We start from the raw sequence: 23,519 nt of genomic DNA, 5'->3' as shown, positions 1-23,519 counted from the left end.
CTCATTATTTGTTTATTTATTTATCTATTTGGCTGTACAGCGTGTGGGATCTTAGTTCCCCAACCAGGGACTGAACCCATGCCCCCAGCAGTGGAAGCACAGAGTCCTAACCACTAGACCGCCAGTGAAGTCCCACTCCCCAGATGATTCTGATGTGTAGCCAGGACTGAGAACCCACCAGAATATTTTGATGCTTCTTGTACATTAATTACCTGCATGGATTGATTTCCTCAGACGTTCAGAAGCATCTTTGGTTTTCATTTGATTTCTGAGGGCAAGTATAATCACAGTCATTGTCTCTTTTCTGTCTTTCACCCTCACAGAGGCGAATGCCATCACGAGCTCTCCTAACCCTCTCCCTTCCAGAAGAGCCCACTCTTTGACCACGGCTGGGTCCCCTAACTTGGCTGCCGGGACGTCATCTCCCATCAGGCCAGTGTCCTCCCCTGTGCTGTCTTCTTCAAACAAGAGCCCGTCCAGGTGGGGCCTTAACATGACAAAACAGAAGGACCCTTCACACCCTTCAGGTTGTGTAGAAGGGCATCCTCTCCCAGTGCTCTACGGAAAGACTATCTCTAATTTTGACTTAACAATCACATTAAAACGGAAAACCCCCAATTTTTTTAAAGGTCCTAATTTTCTTGATTTTGTATTCCTACCTTCTCATATTACTGTAACTGCTTCTCATTTTTTGACAAAGATCAGTAGCAGTAACAAAATCTGAGCTGTGAGTCTCTAAATCTTCACTGATATAGCAGCTGCTGGCCACAGGGAAAATGTTAAGTGGCTATTTAAATTCGAATTTTAATTAATCAAAATTAAATAGAATTTCAAATTCAGTTCCTCAGTCATGCTAGCCACATTAAAAGTGTTCCATAGCTACCAGTGGCTGGTGTCTACTGTACTGAACAGTGCAGATAAAGAACATTTCTATCATTGCAGAAAGTTTTATTGGATAGCACTGCTCTAAACGAAGAAGAAATTAAGTTTTAATGTAAGCAGCTTGACCCTTTGCTAATAGGTGAAATATATGTCACACTCTTCTCATGTATGAGAGACACATGTCTAGAGAAGTGAATGTCTTACAGCAAGTTAGATAGGTTTAGCTGGTATTAGTGTAAATTATTTTGTAAGGTCCATGCAAATTACAGATTTGAAACAACAGTTACCCTCTCAGAAGAAATATTATTAAAATGAAAGTCTTTCAAAGGAATCAGAATGCCACATCATCTCCCTCAGCCCCATACTAAAGTTTAAGAAATGCAAAGATTCCAGACAGAACTATGATAAGACAGACATTCTTTACTTCGTCAAACAGAGGAATGGGCGAAGGAAGTGAGTCTGTACAGATATTGGCTTTAGAAGCGTTAATTTTACACACACACACACACACACACACACACACACACACACACACACACACCCCTCCTTCCCCCTTCCTCTCTTTCTGGGAAGCTTGCTACAGAAAAGAACCCTACAGTGACTCATCTTTTAAAGGGAAGCATCCTTTCACAATATGATAATGAACATAATTTCTACACTTGATGAAACTGGGTTACAGGTACATGCGAATTCTTTATACCACTCTTGCGAGGTTTGTAGGAGTTTTGGTTTTTTTTTTTTAATTTATTTATTTTATTTATTATTTTTGCCTGCCTCGGGTCTTCGTTGCTGTGCTCGGGCTTTCTTAGTTGCGGCGAGCAGGGGCTAATCTTTGTTGCAGTGCGCGGGCTTCCCATTGCGGTGGCTTCTCTTGTTGCAGAGCACAGTCTCTAGGCCCGTGGGCTTCAGTAGTTGTGGCTCGCGGGCTCTAGAGCGCAGGCTCCATAGTTGTGGTGCACGGGCTTAGTTGCTCCGTGGCATGTGGGATCTTCCCGGACCAGGGCTCGAACCCGTGTCCCCTGCATTGGCAGGTGGATTCTTAACCACTGAGCCACCAGGGAAGCCCGGTTTGTAGGTTTGTAACAAAATTAAAGCTACAAAGAATCAGAATTCTTTACATTTTATTTCAGCCTATACAGTATTCCGGGTAAATAAAATAGCCAGAGAACTTGGATTAAGTGGTCTTTCTCTTTATTTCAATCACTCATAAGCAGGAAAAGGGAGGACAAAGTAAAGGAGGAAAATCTTTTCAAAGAGGTAAAACTAGAGAAACTACCATGCCAGATGCAAGATCAGAGGACCCTGCCATAGAATGACAGGGGGCAGTGCCCACCAAGTATTCTAAACCAGAAAGAGAAGACGAAACAAGAGAAGAAAAGTCAGCCTGAATGCTTTTCAAGGAGAGAGCAAGACGGAGCCCTAGGAAGGGAACAAGTGGACTGATAGAGTTTCCTAAAGTCAGAGGGAGATGGGTGCCTACAGACAGAGGCCGAACCAGGAACCAGAAGGAAGGAAGGCAGGGAATGTACTTGTTTAAATGCAAATGATAAGCCATTTTGTTATCGGATCTTTTTCCTCTTCCTGAACCTCCACCCTCTGTTTCCCATACCACATTGGCGATCAATAACCCAAGCCTACAAAGTACGATAAATCTATCCATTTGTATTACTCTTCCATTAATGGAGGTGACCTTCTGATGTCAACACAAAATAATTTTTCATGAATAAACACTATTGGCAGGATTGAGGACAAACTAGCTATTCATTACAGTATTCTCTCTACTTTCTTACATATTTGAAATATTTCGAAAGTAAAAAATAAGAGACAAAAGCAAAAATGAAAAAAAAAAAAAAAAAAAGATCCTAGTCATTGATTTGACCAAAAACCAGTCAAAACATTTCTCATACTCTCCTCTCAGGGAACCAGTGTAGAAAATAAAAAAAATATTGTGAAACAGCTAGACTGAATTTTTGACCCAGTTGACTGATATTTTTATATTAAATACATCCAACCTTGGTAGGTGCAAATATAATTCTAGGCAGAGTTGGCTTCTTTCCATCCTTAATATTTTTGTGACTCACATTTTCCATTAACATTAAAAGCCCGTCCTTGTTTTCATCTAAGAACTGGTTAAGAAAAGAAAAAGAGAAGACCTTGATACATTCAAGATTTTCTTCTTAAATGTGTTTCTATATTTTAGAATATGGGAAAGAACATGCATAATCTTCCCTAAGTCATGACTGAGTCATTTGGAGCTCTTTTTTCAAATGACTTTTCTTCAAAACCACTGAATTTATGTGTTTTTTTTCTCCCATTGACCTGAGATTGCAAAGAACTGTTATGATTAGTAGAAGGATATTAACCTCAACTTTGTGCCCTTATTAAATAAGCTATAAACATGAAATGGTTTCAGTGTATACAGTTTTACTTCTTCCGATGCAATGTGGATTCATTTTGAGAGAAATGAAAAGATGTACGTAATTAAAGCAATGCTTAGAAAGAAAAGAAAAGAGCCTAAACCTTCAATGACTTGCAGTCCATATTTTTGTTCATGTTGCTAATCAGAGAATGTCTCTTGGGGCAGAATGACAAAACTGGTCCCAGTTCTGCCCATTAAGGCCGTGTCTTTGTTGCAGTGCTTGGAGCAGCAGCAGCTGGCATGGGCGGATCAAAGGAGGAATGAAGGGCTTTCAGAGCTTCATGGTTTCAGACAGCAGCATGAGTTTTGTGGAGTTTGTTGAGCTGTTCAAATCATTCAGGTATGGCTGGATTTCTTCTTAGCCTTTCTTGTCTGACCCTTACGTTGTTATAACAATGCCAAAGGTGAGATGTTCTCCATCCCGCACCCAGTGTGAGGAGCCGCAAGGACCTGAAGGATCTCTTTGACATCTATGCCGTACCCTGCGACCGAGCCGGCTCCACGGCGGCCCCCCTCTACACCAACCTGACCATTGACGAAAACACCAGTGGTCTTCAGCCTGACCTAGGTTTGTGCGAGAATTTAATATTTCCCTTTGAGACCTTTCTACCTAAAAATGAAATTTAGAGATCCAGTCACACAAGCCCTTAGCCTGTCCCACATGACATGCTGCTACCTGGAGCATTGTGAAATGCTTAGAGAATTATCTTTCTAATGGAGGTGTCAGGGGATAGGGTATCATTAGCATTTTGGACAAGGAAATTCATCACTGTGTGGGTCTGTCCATGGATTCCAGAATATTTCACCAATAGAGCCTCCCAGTCATTCTGACAACTAAAAACCTTTCCCACTGACTTCCAAAAGTCCACAAGGTATGTGGCATATCCCAGTTGGGAACCACCAGTCTCTTCTGTGCCTCCAGGTGGGTGGGTACTCAACCCCAGGGTGGAAGTTGTCTGCGCTTTGACAGGAGAGTTTTTCGTGACCTCAGCAGAGCACTTCTGTCTGAACATCCAGGACATTTTTCCTAATATGTAAACCAGAATGTCTAGTTCCTCGATCCCACTCACCACCACCATCATTACCATAACCACCCATGCATTTTAAGCCTATTATTTTTCTCTTCTGTTCTTGCGGGAAACTATAAACACTAAAAAGCAAAAACAAAAAAAAAAGTCCTCTTTCATGCATTTGCTTTTTAATTATTTTAAAACATACTGTCCTTATGCTAAAAATATTGACCTTTTTCAACTTTAGTCATAAATGTGCATAACTATGGACTAGCCCAGTAGTGACACTTTTTATAAAATTAATAGACTTTATTTTTTAGAACAGTTTTAGGTTAACAGAAAAATGAGAGGAAAGTACAGAGAGTTCCCATATACCCTCCCCCACACACATACAGTTCCCTCCCTTAGTAATATCTTGTATTAGTGTGGTATATTTGCTACAGTTGAGCCAATATTAATATATTAACTGAAGTCCATAATTTACATTTGTGTTCACTGTATTGTACATTCTAGGGTTTTTTGTTTTGTTTTTTTATTGCGGTATGTGGGCCTCTCACTGTTGTGGCCTCTCCCGTTGTGGAGCACAGGCTCCGGACGCGCAGGGTCAGCAGCCATGGCTCACGGGCCCAGCCGTTCCGCGGCATGTGGGATCTTCCCGGACCGGGGCACGAACCCGTGTCCCCTGCATCGGCAGGCGGACTCTCAACCACTGCGCCACCAGGGAAGCCCATGTCTCCATAGTTTTGACTTTCCCAGAGTGTCATATAGTTGGGATCATATAGTATGTAGCCTTTTCACACTAGCTCCTTTCACTGAGCAATATGCATTTAAGGTTTCTCGATGTCTTTTCATAGTTTGATCGGTCATTTCTTTTTTTGCTGAATAATATTTTGTTGTATGGATATTTGTCCTGTTGAAAGACATCTTGGTTGCTTCCAAGTTTTAGCAGTTATGTATAAAGCTGCTATAAATATTTGGTGTACAGGGTTTTTGTGGAGGTAAGTTTTCAGCTCACTTGGGTAGACACCTAGGAATGCAGTGGCTGGATCATATGATAAGTCTGTGTTTAGCTCTGCAAGAAACTGACTGTCCTCCAAGGTGGTTAGAATGAAAATGACTGGCCATACCAAAATGGGTGCACATGTGGAGCAATCAGGGCATTGCTGGTGAAAATGTAAAATGGTACAGCCACCTCAGAAGAGAATTTGTCAGTTTCCTACAAAACTAAACGTACTCTTATCGTGTGATCCAGCAGTTGTACTCCTTGGCGTTTACCCAAATGAGCTGAAAACTTGTGTTCACACAGAAACCTGCACACAAATGTTTACAGTTACACTTTTAAAGTACAGAAAAAACTGTAATCTTAAGGGTACGTCTTCCATTTCTGCAAACATAAAGATGTAGAAGTAGCTAGTCTCAAAAACCAAAGACTGAATACAGCCTGAAGTCCCCAAATAAATTTACATTTCGTATCCATCTAATACTTAATCTTATGGGCTTTCAAAATCTTTGACCTCGCTCTCTCTTAGTTTCTTTTATTTATTCATTGATTCATTTTTGTTTATTCCTTCAACTATGTGAACTTTATTCCTTCAACTATATTCCATCAAACTCCACTGAGTTTGATGGCTTGTTTAGACAGATTAGTGAAGAGTTTCTCCAGCTTAATATTTCCACAACACCATTATCTCCAAAATGAACTTTATAAAAGACGCTGGCTAGCCTGTCCGTGTTCTGTGGGTGGTTCTCTTTCAGATTTGTTGACCAGAAATGTCTCCGATTTGGGGTTATTCATTAAGAGTAAACAGCAGCTGTCCGACAACCAGAGGCAGATATCTGATGCCATTGCTGCCGCAAGTATCGTGACAAATGGCACTGGGGTGGAGAGCACATCCCTGGGCGTATTTGGAGTTGGCATCCTCCAGCTCAATGACTTCCTAGTGAATTGCCAAGGAGAACACTACACTTACGATGAAATCCTCAGCATCATCCAGGTTTGTACCCATTTGGTGTGCAAGCAAGTGTGTAAAGCCTCTAACTATGCTAATTATTTTCTGTAAACATTTACTCTTTCTATATTTCCTTCTAACACCTTTAAGTCTAGGGCCGAAATAGAGGGTTGGGTTTTTTTCTTTTAAGTACCAAATATATTTAACATATGATTAACATAGGTCCTAAGCCTTCTCTTACTCAGTGACTGCTGTAAGGAATCAGTACATGATCGCTTCTTGTAGTTCTAGCACATGCAGTAGAATTAGCAGTTAGGTTGTCAGCCACTTTGATTGTTTAACAAATGTTTATTAGCTTGTACTATGGACCTGGGTCTGTTCCAGGACCTGGAAATATACTAGTTCCATTCTAGTGGGTGTGGCAGACAATAAATGAATAAAAATATAAAGTAATTTCAGGTAATAATGGGTTCTGAAAAAATTGAGCAGAGTAAGGGGATGGAGTGATGCAGGAGGGCTGAGAGGAGTAAGCAAAGGCCACTGTGGGGAGGTGACACTTGGGCTGAGCCCTGAATGCATAAGCCATGTGAAGGTCTGAGGAAAGAGCATTCCAGACAGGGAGTAGCAAGCAGGAGCGAGCTTGGAGTCTGTGAGGAATAACAAATGCCAGAGGGACAATAGCTGACATGATTTCAGACAGGTGGGCAGGGGCCGAATCATCCAGGTATTTTAGGCCATGGGAAGGAATTTGACTCGAGTCCATGTGAGATGGGAAGCTATTGGAGACTTTTGAGCAGGGCAGTAACATGATTTGATTTGTGTTTTTAAGAGGTCACCCTGGCCCCACTGCAGTATAAACTGTGCTAGGGAAGGAGGAAAGCAGAGAGACCGGGTAGGAAGCTGTCACAGTAACCCAGGCGAGAGGCGGTGATGGCTTCCACTAGGGGGCGGCAGGAGCTAGGGGGCAGCAAGATGTTCCTTGTGCCTGCGCCACATGCAGCAGAGTTAGTCTAAGTTTTCAGCCTGCCTTGTCAGCTGATTGGGAATCAGTACACTAGCTGGCCAGCAACTGGACTTGATCGCTGGAAATGCTGAAAATGTAAGGTTAAGAACACATGATTGTGTGCTCGCTATAATACGATGGAGCGCAAGTACAGAGGATTCCATGTGGATTCTTGCATTTCACCTCCCACCAACTCTATGGTAGCTGCCGTTATGATCCCCATCTTCACCTGGATAAACCGATATCATTTGTTTTCATATAAATCAGTCTTATTCTTTTCTCCCACTCTCCTTTTTTCTCTTAAATAAATATGCTTCGTATAATAAACTCACACATAATTAATGTTTTCTTTTAGACTAAAAAACTAGACCTTACCACTGCATAACTAAATTAGTTCAAATATTTGGTTTAGATGTTTCCTGATGAAAACAGAACAGTTTTAAAAAATGATGTGGTGGTTTTTCCCTTTAGTTTCCTTTACTTTTAAATAACACTCTTTTTGTATCCCTTGCAGAAGTTCGAGCCTAGTGTGAGTATGTGTCATCAGGGCCTAATGTCGTTTGAAGGATTTGCAAGGTAACTTTTAAAAAATCTTGGCCCATCATTTAAGAGCATACATTTTTCAAACAGACTTACAAATGCAGAGAACAAACTAGTGGTTACCAGTGGAGAGAGGGTTTGACAGCGGGGCAAGATAGGGGAAGTGGATTAAGAGATACAAACTACAAGGTGTAAAATAAATATGATACAAGGAAGTAATGTACAGCACAGGGAATATAGCCATTGTTTTATAATAACCTTATATAGAGTATAATATATAAAAATACTGAATCAATATGTTGTATACCTGAAACTAATATAATATTGTAAGTCAACTATAGTCCATTTTTTTAAAAAAAGAGTATATATTTTTCCCATGCAATTCTAAGAAACTTTGTTTCCTCTAGGTTTCTGATGGATAAAGATAATTTTGCCTCGAAAAATGATGAGTCGCAGGAGAACATTAAAGAATTGCAATTGCCCCTCTCCTACTATTACATTGAATCTTCACACAATACCTACCTCACAGGCCATCAACTCAAAGGAGAGTCCTCAGTAGAACTCTACAGCCAGGTACTGAGAATTTCACTTGGAATATGGTTTTCATTAAACCTTATTTATGTAACCCCCAAAGTCACAAAAGCCTGACCCCAGACTCCTTTGAAGAACTTATACACTATTAATTGTGAAATGTGAGGAAGCATGATGTGTGGGAAAACCACCTATACATACAGTTGTTTTCTTTACTTCTTTTTGTTTCTTCCCCCCGCCCCATCTACACTTAACCTTTATTCTAGGCAAAATTTAAAAAGTAGTTGTTTGAGACTCATAGCTTTTAGATCCTGGTTAGTCTGACCTACCTCTACTAAAATTAGATTTTCCCATGGGAAAACTATCTAATTGCTTCACTAAATGCTAAATAAATCAATATATTGTAGTGGGAAAGCATAGCAGAAAATGCAGCTGTCTGTGAAGTTATTCCCAAAATATTATTTGTTTTGGTTTTCAATTTGTCAGAAAATTAATCTATCCCTATGGCAACCAACAAAAAAAAATTTTACAGACTGCAGGCACTGTCCCTACACATTTAAATTCATGGGAATATTCTTGAAAACTCAGAAGGGTCTCTGGACTAGAAAAAGCATATCCTTTTGACCTAAACATCCAGCTCTCAATGATCCATATGTCTGTTGCTTCTGTTATATTTTCTGCAACATCCTTGTCTATGCTGCCTGTTTTCTGAACTCCCACAAGGTGAGTTAATTATGGGAGGAGCTAGCTACGTCCAGGTGTGTGTGTGTGTGTGTGTGTGTGTGTTGGGGGGGTCCAACTGTAAAAATTGTACTGTTTACACAAACCCAGCAGACTTGAGCTTCCTTTATTCTGATAAAGGTCTATATATTCCTCAAAGCATTGGTCAAACTTCTGTCCCAAAGCTTATCTGGTATGGAGTATGTATTTTATTTTATTTTATTATAGAAATCCATTTTTAATTTATTTATTTTACTTTTGGCTGCATTGGATCTTCGTTGCTGTGCGTTTTGGGTTTTCTCTAGCTGTGTGGAGCGTGGGCTACTCTTCATTGCAGTGCGCAGGCTTCTCATTGTGATGGCTTCTCTTTGTTGAAGAGCACGGGCTCTAGGTGCGCGGGCTCAGTAGTTGTGGCATGTGGGCTCAGCAGCTGCGGCTCACGGGCTCTAGAGTGCAGGCTCAGTAGTTGTGGCGCACGGGCTTAGTTGCTCCGCAGCATGTGGGATCTTCCCGGACCAGGGCTCGAACCCGTGTCCCCTGTATTGGCAGGCAGATTCTTAACCACTGTGCCACCAGGGAAGCCCTGGAGTATGTATTTTAAACTCTAAAATCTAAGGGCTTTTATTATGAAATGAAGATGTGTCCTTAGAGTAGTGATTTTCAAAATAAGAGTTCTGTCAAGGGGCCTCAGCTGCTGACACAGAAGAGCAAACAGTCACTGAAGAGCAGACTGCCACTGAAGATTTGCTCTTTTATGTACTTTATATATTGGCCCTCCATTTGTACCGAGTATTCCAAGGTTAAAAGAAGTTTGAAATCCATTGTTCTAGGGGAAAAGAATAAAGTGTGTGTGTGTGTCTGTGTCTGTGTGTGTCTGTGTGTCTGTGTGTGTATTTATCCCAGGAAAATAAGCAGGGACCATTGTCCTAGCTTTAATTCCTACTGCATATATACATATATATTTGACATCAGGGAGGTTTTTTTTTTTTACTCCTTAACATACACCTCAAGTAGAGATTGTCACAGCCTTTGAATAAGGCACAGAAACCCCTCAAATAGACTCACAGATGTGATTAAACTTAGTATGAAGCTCCCTTTTATTTCATTTCTTACCACTCTCTGCTCTCTCTCAGCTCTCAGTTACCTCCCACGATTACTGTATGGGGCAGATGAGAAGTGAGAAAAAGCTCTGTTCTCACCTGGAATTTGCAGCCCTGGTTCTCCTATTCTAGCCACATGTGGAAGCCTTAATGTCATGCAGACATTGATAAGGACCTTTAGTCTTTTCATACTGAAAACCCATCTCATCTGCTGCTGGTCAGTGAACATTCTTCCCAGCGAGGCTCACTACAGAGATGAGGGAGCCTCACTTCCCACCTGTCATATTACACGACAGTTTTCAGCCCAAAGCAACACACCTGTAGATACTCTAGTGCTGACAGACACTGATAGCCTTGGGATTCTTTGCCAAAGAATCAGTTCCCCCTGGGAAGATAGGTCACCTAGGAAAACCGGGTGCTGTATGCTGTGCAATGGGAAGAATCTACCAAGTATCTCATATAAAAACATTAAAATAAGGGGGATTCCACTATCCAAGTTATGTTGCAGCAAGTCTAATGGCCACTAGCCCCCAGTACTGGACTGCTGTCACATGAAAATAGTTAGGTGAATTCTTAAATCAGAGAGTTGGCCTATTCACAGATATATCCACCTTTGGTTTTGGTTGACCCTTTCAAAATATGGTCATCTTTAAGATAGTCCACAAATACAGTCTATGGAGGAAGAAGTTGCTCCAAGCAAACGTTACAGAGATGCAACCCAAGCACATATATCAGGAGCTCTGCTTCCAGCTCTAGATCCAGAGAAGCAAATAGGTATCATCTCATCTAATTCACTGGTAGTGTTTCCTGGAGTTCTTTGCTGAGGAGGCTGTGAGATAACACATCAGAGCTTAGGGGGCAAGTATATTATGATTGATTACTGATGACTGCTATGGGTGTGCAGAGGGGACTTTATGGATTATTTGTCATCTCTGCTGTAGAGGCTGTTCTAGGATTAGACAGCAAGGCAAATCCTTGATAACTCCCTGCTTCTACTCTTCTCCCATGCTATATGTTCACAGCAAAGGTATTAGGTGGTGACAGAATGTGTGTCTAAATAGAGGAGATTTTATCCTGATTGGTTTTATATAAATGTTTGGCCAGTTCACTAAGGAATCAGTGGCCTCATTTCCACATCAGCACCTGTGTCACCTCCACTGACATCTGCCCAGATAGAGTTATAGCCTGGCTGTCTCATTTCAGGATGCACCATGTGTAGGTCCCTTGAGGGACCAAAGTTGATGGGAAAATTGTCATATGTTTTTGCTATCAAATTTTACCTTCCAATAGTATTCAGCTCTGGTAAGCACTCTTTCTACCTTAATCTATTCTCTCCCTTCCCCACCCCGATAAATTGTGGCCTTCGGCCAACATGTAATATTTCTTTTTAATCTTAGGCCCTTCTGTTTTAGCCTGGAGAGTGAACACTGATATGTGGAAGCCTGTGCTGGGTTTAATTTGAGACTTTATCTCCATTTGCTCATCTGGGGTGGATTCATTCATTGATCCCACAGGTCCTCCTGCAAGGCTGTAGGAGTGTAGAGTTGGACTGCTGGGACGGAGATGATGGGATGCCCATCATTTATCATGGACACACCTTGACAACCAAGATCCCCTTCAAGGTAATGCTTCATAACTTTCTTTAAATCAGATCACAAAGAGTCATTATCTTCATTCGTGATTTAAATGAATGACTCTTCCAAGTTATACCTTAGTTTGGGAGTTCTTATCCTGGGTCTTAAGGCTTCCCCAAATTGTGTGGGATGTACACATGTTCATTTTCCTAGGAGTTGATCTAGAACTCTCCTTAGATTCTCATTTGACCAAAGTTTAGTAACCATTACCTTAAATTAGTTATCATGTAATAATATTGTTGAAATTTTTACATCATAAGATGATATATAAAAGGCAGGGTCTGTTCTCTTGCTGTAGGAATTAAAGGTCATTTCTCCCGGTGTCCTGCTGACAAAGGCCAACATCATGTGTCAGGAGATGATTAAATGACATTATAAAGTAATGAGAATTGATTCCACCTAGGGAGATTGGCCACCCGGGAAGACTGGTTTCACTGTATTATTATTGCAAATTCTAAGTAGTTTATTTGTTCATTGTGCAATTACTGTCCTCATTCAGAGGGTCTTTGGCTGTAACATCATTTTTTTCTGAACCGTGGCTGGGCTGGAAGGAATTTTCTTAATTTCTGTCTTGTACGTGAAGATGGTGGCTAAAATGCATTTTCTTTTTAACTCATTTTCCTATTTAGCCCTCTTAAAACTTTTTGTACCCTATATTGAGGGAAGGAGTAGTTGATAACTGTGTTTACATACATGCATAAATATATGTGAATATGTGATACATGTCTTATTGCCCCAAGTAGATTTGATTATAAACTCCTTGAAAGCAGGAAAGTATCTTACGCCTTATCATTTTTGATGCTGTAACTAAAACAGTGTCTTTTACTTATACTCAGTATATATATATAGATATAGATATAGATATAGATATAGATATATAGATATAGATTTGTTAAATTCAGGATACTGATAGCTGTTCCTCATAGTATGTGAACAATACTCAATATGAATAGTTTAATGTACTTATAGAAAATAGCCTGTTGCTTAACTTGAAAATACATTTGAAAAGATAAAAACCACTTTGGCCAGAGTCTTCTGCATAAACAGTTTAGACGCTTTCTGTGGCTGTAAATGCCTTGCCTTTTGACACCTTGGGCAGATATCTGAACTCTCATGAGCTGTTTTGGCTCACAGGAAGTGGTTGAAGCCATCGATCGCAGTGCCTTTATCAACTCTGACCTCCCCATCATCATATCTATTGAGAACCACTGTTCATTGCCTCAGCAACGAAAAATGGCAGAAATTTTCAAGGTAAGGTATCAGCTAAATGACGGGATGGTATCTTGGCCTTTGTCTTGTGACTGTTGTTGAGCTTAATTTGGGGCCACTGTGGACCACACCACAGCTGGACCTCAGCTGTGAAGCACGTACAGTTAAGGTCCCTCAGACCTGAGAAATAGGGATACCCTGGGAGTTTGGGCTCTCTCCTGAGTGGTCCATCTTTTCAGCTGGAGTGATAGAAGCACTGTTTTGTGGTCTCCTGAGCATTTCCAGAAAACCTTCGGAGATAACAAGAGACCAACTTTCCAACACTTTTGGTACCACAAATCAGGGATGCCAGGATGTCACCTGTCAGTTGTATGTGGAAAAGCTGAAAATATCTCAGGGCAAATAAGTCAAATCTTCTTGTGGCCCAACTTCATAGATGGAGATCCAAGGTGGCGAAGAGGTTAGACTGGCCAGAATAGTGCTGTTAACACTCGGCTCTTCCTTATACAAGGGAAATATAATGCAGACAGATTTAAGGGCAAATACGCCATTATACTTCCTCCTTCCTCCACTGGTAGAGGCGTTTATGGGAACATGGCTCTCAGTGGGAGGGAGGGGCATGGCTAGAGGGAAATGTCCCCAAATACTAACGTCAACAAAACTAATTAGCCTTTCATGTTGCCTTTTCTTTGCCATCATTTAGAATAATGGTCTCTAAACTTTTTTGATTGCATACCCCATCAGTAAAATATACCGTGTATTCCTGTTGTGTGTGTATTGACTTATTCATAAATTATATACATATCCTACTTATTAACATATTTTATACATTAATTAAAACATGCAAAAATAGAACATAAAAGAGAGTAACATAGAAAGGATAAAGTAAAGAATAACTTTTAAATACTATTATTTATTAATGATACAAAAACCCTTTTGCTATTATAAAAAAAAATTTTAAATAAACTTATTTATTTATTATCTAAAATTTTAGTAGGAGTAATATGATTAAATACACTTCATTATTTTGGAAATTTTTGTGATCACTGACTTGAATGTCTGGTTTTAAGTTTAGTTTATTATTTCAATATTTGGCTTTAACAGCTATAGTAGCTGATAAAAATGCCTTACAAAGATACCTGTATCCAGATGGAAAAGGGGTGTCATTAACTGCACTTGCTAAATCATGGTACTCATTTCTCAATTCCATTAATGAGGCAAAGGTTCTTATTGGAATTTGGCTAGACAATTTATATGTTTCCTGGTATCAATCAGCTTTTCTTATAAACTAATTGAAAAGGTGTTGCCTTTTTTTTTTTTTTTTTTTTTTGCGGTACGCGGCCTTCTCACTGTTGTGGCCTCTCCCGTTGCGGAGCACAGGCTCCGGACGCACAGGCTTAGCGGCCATGGCTCACGGGCCCAGCCGCTCTGCGGCATGTGGGATCTTCCCAGACCGGGGCACGAACCCGTGTCCCCTGCATCGGCAGGCGGACTCTCAACCACTGCGCCACCAGGGAAGTCCGAGGTGTTGCCTTTTATATTTTTAACATATGAGTTCAGACTCCAGTAAATCCTTCATTTAGAGGATTTTTTAACCATTAGAAAATCTGCTTCCAGGTAGCCTGAGTGTGCATACATAAGAGTTTTTATGTTAACACAGATTGTTTCCTACAACAAAATCACATCACAATAGAAATATTTTTAGACAGCTGTCTTTACTCTTTCCAGAACACAGATTTTATCTAAAGAGCAAATACGTTCAGGCTTCCCTGGTGGCACAGTGGTTAAGAATCTGCCTGCCAATGCAGGGGACACGGGTTCGAGCCCTGGTCTGGGAAGATCCCACATGCTGCAGAGCAACTAAGCACTAAGCCCATGCGCCGCAACTACTGAGACTGTGCTCTAGAGCCCGCGAGCCACAACTGCTGAGCCCACGTCCCACAACTACTGAAGCCCGTGCGTCTAGAGCCCGTGCTCCGCAACGAGAGAAGCCACCGCAATGAGAAGCCCGCGAACCGCATCGAAGAGTAGCCCCCGCTTGCCGCGACTAGAGAAAGCCCACGCGCAGCAACGAAGACCCAATGCAGCCAAAAATAAATAAATAAAATAAATAAATTTATTTTTTTAAAAAAGCAATTACTTTCTCACTCAGTGTTAAAACGTTACCCTTATCATATAGGAACAGATTAACAGTGATTTTATCATCATCATCATCATCGTCTGGTAACAAAGTACAGCTACCCACTATAAACACAGAAAAAGTCCGAAATTTTAGGATACTTTTTTTTAAAGAAAATTGTATAACTTAGAATACTCCTTTAATTTACTGCTTTCTCCTTATATAAAATGTGAGCTTCTATATGTTGTAAAAGATTTTCATAATCACTTTTCATCTCATTACAAAATATTTCAAAGAGAAGTCTTTTTGTGAAATTAACCACATGCCGTCACCAAAGCACCCAAACTGTCATCATCTCAATAAGCTGTTAGCAAACAAAGATGTGAGGGACTCACCTTTGCTCCCTCTGCGTCAAGAGATTCCCTCCTCGTCCCTCAGGGACCTTCACGAACAGTGCCTGACATACAGACTGAGGGCGCCATTTTCAGTCTGTACGTTAAGCACTAATAAGCTTCCATTTTGTTCTTTTTTTCATTAAAAAATAACCAGGAATGGAAACTGACATGTTTTCTACCCTCACCCCAAATGGGTCGTCCTGTGCCTTCCCCCACCACCCCGCTCCTTGGGGGATACACATTTCCCTTTGAAGACCAGTGCTCAGAAAAGCTTTATGAGAATGCTGTCTGTGGTTCCTTATACTCAGTGGTGACAAATTCTCCCTATTATTTTTCATTTTTGTCCCCACTTCCTACCTACTTCAAGGTTTGTATCCTTGTGACTTCTTACCCATGTCTGGAACAGACCATATTCTACAAATCACAGCCTCTAACTGAATCTCTTTTTCTTCTTTAGTACATCAGACCCCAGAGTATTTTTCTAAATAGTTAGAGCTGGGCCCCCCTGGAGAGGGGCCTAGACCCCTCCTCCTGGCCTTCTAACCACTTCCCTTCTTTCCAGTAAGAAACTATTCAGGGCTGGGGGGCGGGGGGCACACGGATACAACATCTTTCCTAGTTTCTCTTCCTGGGATTTTTAGAACAATTCAACTGGGCTGAAATATCTAGCTGATGATTCAGGTATAGATAAAGGGCATTGATTACTTGTTTTCCTTTATTGTTTTTAGACTGTGTTTGGAGAAAAACTGGTGGCTAAATTCTTATTTGAGAGTGATTTCTCAGATGATCCAATGCTTCCCTCACCTGACCAACTCAGGAGGAAAGTACTTCTCAAAAATAAGAAGTTAAAAGCCCATCAGACACCGGTGGATATATTAAAGCAAAAGGTACTGTCTTATTAAAGAAGTTATGAGTATGCTGTGTGCCCAGAACAAAGAAATTCATGTCATTCTAACCTTTCAGATGACTGATGGGTAACCAGTTTTTGAAGATTCAGTTTCCCTGAATGATACATTTGATTTTTGGCTTTCCACTGAATAGACTGATAAATACTCTTCCCACTTACATAAACTTTTGTTTTGAAAAATTGATGTAGAATGTACCTCATTATTTAATTTATTCTGAGCAGGATAATAAGTGACTCTTGTCTCTGGGCCTGGGCTTCACCACTGTCAATCCCACAGTGGTCGCTATAGTCCGCTTTAAGAAGAGTCCCCTGTCGGGAGAGCACTTGGACATGGGGTTATGACTCCTGAGGTCAGTAGTAGAACCCCAATAGCAGCAGCCCTGTGCTCCCAGCATGGAAGTTGGCACAGTGTATCACTGTGGCATATGGACCCCAAGGCACTTCTGTACCTGCCTCACCCATGGAGATCTAGTCCCCGAGCACCACAGACTTGCCTATATAGGAGGGCCCTCAGCCCAAGGATCTGTGAAAAAGTTCAGGTCCAGGACCACTGAGTCCATATGCCAGGTTGAACTTACTCATCCCACAGACTGACAGCTGCCAAAACTATTTGTCCTATGTAGGAGAGCACTGTTGGCCCTGAAACACCACTTTTGAAAATTACAGCAACCAAGAGTTGCTGCATGAACCTCAGCCCCCCGCAGGACTAGAATGGTGCAGCCCCGGCAGCATGGACAGTGCAAAGTAAAACTAGGTCACGGCCTAGAGCTTTTAATTTCTCTCTGAGCATCACCTCCAAGCCTCCAGGCCCTACTCCAGCTCTGCTTTAAGTGGTTCCCAGAGAACAGATGGATTCTACGAGCCCAACAGATTTGGAATCTTTGTCCTAAGTCATTGATTAAAAAATGTCAAGTCGAGCTGTACAGCAGAAACCAACACAACATTTTAAATCAACTATACTCCAATAAAATGTTTTTTTTTAATTTCAAGTCAGATTGAGTCGAAAGTCCAGTTTGACCTAGTTGAGTAGTCTGTTTGGAACAATCATCTAATCTTCACTTCCATTAAGAATGTTTGAATATTCTTCCATCTGTGGATATGCTTAGATTTGTGAATCTTAAGACGTGATTTCCAGAAGTCAATGCTCAGGGTCTGACAGCACAAGGACCGTGAAACCATCACCTCTCTTAATTTGAACTTTATACCTCAGTTAACACAACCTAGAACTGTTCTCGCTATTTAAATTCTTTAACGCCTACCAGGCTCATGTTGAGTTTGTGGAGAGCAAAGAGTTCAGTTATTTTCACAGGACTAAACTTATGCCTAGTCTCCCCATTTTTCCAGGTTTACAATTAATTTTAAACTTTTGTGTAGCAGGAGTCTCACATTTATCTCTGTTAAACTTGCTCTTCTTGGTTTTGGTTTGTTATTATAGCATACAAGGTTCTTTGTGGATTTTGACATCTGTCATCCAATTATTTATTAGCAGTTTTCCAAATTGTGCCTTCACCCAAGTTGCCCTTGAGCCAGACGGTCAAGTGGAGAGCCCTGTGGCCCTTCTTGCAGGACCTCCCTCAAGTTTAGGTGATTATCACTCTTGTCTGGTGCTCTCTTCTCTGAAGCCCAGACTTCTGCAGAATCTGCTTCAACCTCTTTCTTTATAGAATAGAAATTGAGATCTAGGCATTTATGGGACTTTCTCCAAGCCACCCAGTTCATAGTGGCAGAGCCAGGATTCTGATTCAGGTCTTCAGGGAACACCTTGTCAAAGACAACACAGAAGTAGGATACGTTGATAACAATCACTGGGGCATTTTTAAAGACACAGATTCTTAGGTCCCAAATCTGCCCAACTACATCAGGATTTCCATAAGGAAGACTTGGTAATCTGTTTATTTAAAAATAATTCTTATCCCCCTGAAAGTTGGAAAATACTGCTTATCTGTTATTTCCCACAAAGTGAGTTACCTTACCAGCAAAGTCCAAAGAGGTTACTGTGTGGGAGATTTGTTCTTAGTAAACCTATGCTTCTTCTTGCTAATCGCCTCTTTATTTTCTGTGTTCTCACAACCAAATAATCCATTCTGAGATTCTGTCAGGTATCACTTTGACACTTTCTACCATACAACTTCCACAACTTGCCTCTTCCTCCTTTTGGAAAAATGGGACAATATAATCCCATTTTCAGTTTTTTAAAATCGCTTCCAGAGCCCCGTGATTTCCCAAGGACTACTGACAGTCATATCTGCAAGACCTTTTAATTGCCTGGCAGGTTGTGGGTCTGGACCAGGTGATCTGAGTTCACACGGGGTTGGGTGAATGCATGCCAGGAGCTCCAGTGTGCTCAGACCAACCCTCCAACTTAGAAGGTCTGGGTCCTTTCTGTGCAAGGAGCGCCCCCTCAGCAAGGATGCACTGACTCCGAGCAGGATTTCTGAAGCCCTCCATCTGCCTCAAGCTCGTGCTAAGGCTCTTGCCGAGGATCCTTAACTACACCCCGCCAGATCACCAGTATGCCCTTGGTCTCCTGAACTCCAACCTGCTAGACTCAGACAGTTCACACTCAGTGACAGGTGCTGTGCTAGGGGCTGGGGGAACAGAGCAAATGAGACATGGCTCCTGCCTGGACCCATGTGAGCCAGTTCTTCACCTGACACCCCACTCTAACCCCCGGACCTATATCTGAATTGCTTTTATCAAGGGCTGGGGTCCTGTTCTTCTGCCTCAAAATAAGTAGGATATGGCAAAGAATAAGGAAGTCAGCTCTTGGCTGGCACTGGGCCACCTGTCCCATACTTCCTGCACTGGGGGAAGTACCTGAGCGTCAAAGGGACCTTGACACTCCACCTTCTGACATTTGCTGGTAGTGGGACTTTGAACGGCAGCACCCCCATTATTGGTTCTCAAAACCTTCTGTCGGGGGCCCACCAGGCTCTTGGCATCATCATTCTTGGTTTACTGCAGGAAGGCCCTTTGCTTATCCAGGACAGATAGACTTGCTTTTGTAGCTCACTTGTGCCTAGAGCAGATTTCCCAAAGCTTGGAAGAACGCTACTCCTGTGAGACACTCTGTAAAAAGAAAAGAAAATTTTCCTGGTTAAATAAGTGTGGGAAATGCTGCCCTGGAGATCTTTGAAGGACCGTGATGCCCTTTAGCCTATTTAATGAAGGCTCTATGAAACTCAGTTCCTGTAAGATGCTGTTTTTAAACTTCCATTGTGTTTTGTGGTTACCGTAATTCTCATTTTTTTACATAACAGCTATTAACACGCATGGAGCTAGTGTTCCATAAAAACGTTGAGCCTAGACGATGCCCAGTTATCTGGAGTAGACTGCATGTAAAAGATTTATCTCGATATCAACATAGCCTACATTGTATCTTCCTTATGTATATATTTTTATTATAAAGGTAACATAACCACATTTCGGAAAGCTTAAGGAAGAATTATTTTAAAACACACATAATTCCAAAGCCAAACACAACTTGTATCAAGGATTCTTAACCTTAGTAATATCCACAGACAGAATTCAGGGGGTCCATGAAATTAGATGAAAAAAATGAAATTTTTTTTTGGCTGCGCCATGCGGCTTACAGGATCTTAGTTCCCCAACCAGGGATTGAACCCGTGCTCCCTGCAGTGGAAGCACAGAGTCCTAACCACTGGACCAATAGGGAATTCCCGAAAAAAAATTACATCTTCATTTTCACTAACCTCTAGCTGAAAGTTAGCCTTTCCTCTGATTATAAATGTAGGGAACAAACCACAGTAAAGTTGGCAGCATCTATGTCTCTGTCACCAGTAGAAATCACAGATGTTTCATATTATATCACAGTTGTTGCTAATATCTCCAAGAATTATTTATGCTCATCACTATTTCAGAAACGTTACTTGACCTACCATTATATATTTTTACTATGTTAATAAATAAACATATATTCCTATAGCACAAATTTTTTTAAGATTTAATAACTGTATCAACATTCTTTTTTTCCTCTGTAATCTTATGTATTTTGTTCTATGCATTTAAAATATCATTCTGAGAAGGGACCTTACCTCACCAGACTGCCTAAGGGGCCTGTGCCATAAAAACAGGTCAAGAATCCCTACCGTATTAACATTTAATAGCTAGCCTTTTATGCACATCATTTTATATAAGTATAATCATTATATGTAGACAGAAAGATAGTTATTGAACAAAGGATGTAGAATTATATATATATGCATAGATACATGTATACATGTATATGCTTACATATCTAAATATTATTTATATCTATACACACACGCAAAATTCTGTATCCTTTGTTCAATAAATACATATCACAATTATTTGTCAAGTCTTAGTCTCTCAAGCAGATACACCATAGTTTACTGACGTCATTCCTCTATTGTTGGACTTTTAGGTTGCTTCCTGTTTTTAATTCACACAAGTAACTTTGCCTATATTTTGGACTATTTCCTTATGCTAGGCTCCCAGATTTATATTTATTCTTGTGTCCTGTGATATTCCTTCACAGTAATTGTAGTCAAATGTAGAAGCACATGACCTCCCCGACAGCACACATCAATTTTCCAGAAATCTCTAGGCCTATTTTGTTAATCTGACTGACGGTTCAAATAAAGATCTGTTGAAAAAACTTTATTTAAACCAACTATTCTTTTAGTCTCATCCATAGGGATTCTAACATTTTTCTCAAGGTCAAAGGCCTTTGATACTATTTTAAGAAGGGGGAAAAAACCCGGTTTCTTAGCAGAGATTTACTTTTCCAAAATGGATGGGCTGATTTGCTTCTTCATCATTTGGGATTGATGGTAGTTCTCTGAAGCACCCAGGTTTCTCCTGGTGGGGTTGTCCTAGGAAACCTGGATGGCTGGGCACCACACACGGATTCCTTGTGATTGTTTCCTAAAAGCTCCTGGCTTCCTCCTGTAGGGACGTTAACATTCACTTAAGCATTGACGTTGTGCTTTAAGTGACTGTAGAGTTTTGGGGCTTTTCTCAAATAACCAAAATTAGGTTAAGCCACTTTTTATGACTGTGGTAAGCCTTAAGTGGTCATTTGGTAAGCTATAAATGCAAGTTTAGTAGCTGGGCATCTGCAGTCTTTAATTGTTGATATGTTACAGGCTCATCAGCTAGCATCCATGCAAGCTCAGGCTTGTAATGGTGGCAGTGCCAACCCTCCACCTGCTAATAACGAAGAAGAGGAAGATGAAGAGGACGAATATGATTATGACTATGAATCCCTCTCTGACGGTAAGAAAGCCAACCCTATGCTATACGCAGGGAAGTGCCTGGAAGATTTTTCTACTGGGTTTTTTGGGTGTCTTTTTTTTCTTAGCAATAGACTTAGCAATAAGTCTATTGCTCCATAGACCAACAATACCGATTGTTGTAATATTATCTAAGAGTTTCTGGAACCCTGCTGCTTAGTAAGAAGGACCAAGCAAGGAAAGGGATTCTGTCAGCCACTACAGACACCACTCAAGGAAAGAATAGGAGGGTGTGGGAAGCAATCCAGGGGTTGTTCCTAAATTAGTTTCTAGAGGAAGAGGTGGAATTACTGCAAAGAGACCCCGTTCCCACCCTTTCAGCATCTGGTGTAGCGGATGCTCTTGGCAGGAATTGTAGACGAGGGCTGACTCTTTTCTCTCCCCTGCACCACCTGCAGGGGGCAGCATCGCGTTCCTGTGCTCTCTGCTGCTCCCCTTCACTCCCCGCCCCCCTTCCCTTGTTCTCACATTACTAAGCCAACCAGACATTTCCTTCTGACTCCACCGAAAAGATATGGGTGATGGCTAATGGTGCAATACAAAAAAGTCACATGAATGATGTTACTTACCTATTAAAGGTGAAGGATTCTTCTTAGGAGATAATTAGGTTTCAGTTGTGTTTCATTTGCACTAAATTAGAGTCATTTGCTAGAGATTGCAAAATGTTTTCTCAGGTACCACTGCTGATGGTAGACTGTTTAATTTTGGCAACTTCTGAAAGACAAATATTCAGTAATGAAAAGAGACCAAAGTTCCTGTTTATTTAAACGTTATAAATGTAGACTATATTACTTCTCTGTAGGATGTTGTCTTGTTAATATGCAGATATGCCCAGACCAGCAACCGTTTACCACTTGCATTAAGAGAATCAAGCTACACTCCTTCAAATATCTGCTTCTCACGCAGCACGATTGTCTCCTGGTCGTGTTTGGTTTTGTGAACCTCCATCATAGCCAGCAGCTACAGTCCAACCTCTTTCTGCCCCCAAATACAATACTAGTCTCTGTCCATGTAATATTTGTCCTTAGTAATTGTTGATTGCTTCATATAATCAACTAAAAGCCAATGTACCCGACCTGAAGTCCCATCAGATAACACGAGGGCATATTCTCTAATGGGGAGGACGAAAGTGGGAGAAAATGGGAAAGAGTCAAGGTCATTTCTTGTATCCTATTCCTCAGAAGTCGTGGTAGTATGAATCTTTTTATATTGACTTATTCCTCCCCGTGGATCTCTACCACAGTCATGGTAATGTTGTTTCATAGAACAAATTTATTTGATAAGAAATGAAAACCACATTTGAGAAATCAACCAAATCCAGATGTTATCTGCCCCTGTGAGAAGTTAGTGCTCTGGAAGATAAATTCACTCTCTATCATAAAATACTTCTGTGTTTTTTTCTGTACTTTTGAAAACAGGAAAGAAAAGACTTTTCTTAGTTATTAGTAATAGTAGTATAGGAAGTTTTGATATGCAGATAACAAAATGCATAGGGAAGGTGGGGGAAGGAGCTTTCTGATTTATTTTCAGTTAGGAGGGTAAAATTTAAACCCTACCCCACTGAATCTCTAGGACAGTTGCACGCTTTTTAAAAACCCACATGTGCTGGGGTGGGGTATACATGGAAAGCACCCTCAGGTTCTGCTCCAATAGACCGTGAGACCTTGGGTCAATGTCTTTTCACCACTCTAGACTTTAGGCCCCTCAGAGGCATAATGGGAAGATTTTGTTACAGGTTGTCAGATGTTCTCCCTTCTAACACTAACATCTATGATCTATGACAGTTAATTCCAATACCACCACATGATAATTTCCCATTTCATTA

The 23,519-nt window shown here is 40.9% G+C and overlaps 1 protein-coding gene across 4 annotated transcripts in view; it reads left to right on the top strand.

The window, feature by feature from the left end:
• Positions 1–23,519, top strand: part of PLCE1 (phospholipase C epsilon 1) — a 318,708-nt gene that overhangs the window by 257,193 nt on the left and 37,996 nt on the right. For 3 of the 4 annotated variants that reach the window (XM_067709945.1, XM_067709946.1, XM_067709948.1), the window contains exons 11-20: positions 324–480; positions 3,519–3,641; positions 3,733–3,869; positions 6,067–6,305; positions 7,778–7,839; positions 8,211–8,376; positions 11,669–11,776; positions 12,923–13,039; positions 16,240–16,398; positions 21,548–21,677. In XM_067709945.1, the coding sequence (XP_067566046.1) occupies positions 324–480; positions 3,519–3,641; positions 3,733–3,869; positions 6,067–6,305; positions 7,778–7,839; positions 8,211–8,376; positions 11,669–11,776; positions 12,923–13,039; positions 16,240–16,398; positions 21,548–21,677 (1,398 nt within the window). The remainder of the gene's footprint in view (positions 1–323; positions 481–3,518; positions 3,642–3,732; positions 3,870–6,066; positions 6,306–7,777; positions 7,840–8,210; positions 8,377–11,668; positions 11,777–12,922; positions 13,040–16,239; positions 16,399–21,547; positions 21,678–23,519) is intronic. The other variant, XM_067709947.1, reaches the window with a different exon arrangement.

The sequence above is a fragment of the Pseudorca crassidens genome, chromosome 16 (genome assembly GCF_039906515.1).
Source record: "Pseudorca crassidens isolate mPseCra1 chromosome 16, mPseCra1.hap1, whole genome shotgun sequence".
In the NCBI taxonomy this organism is placed as follows: domain Eukaryota; kingdom Metazoa; phylum Chordata; class Mammalia; order Artiodactyla; family Delphinidae; genus Pseudorca; species Pseudorca crassidens.
This window is presented reverse-complemented; position numbering and strand designations above follow the sequence as displayed.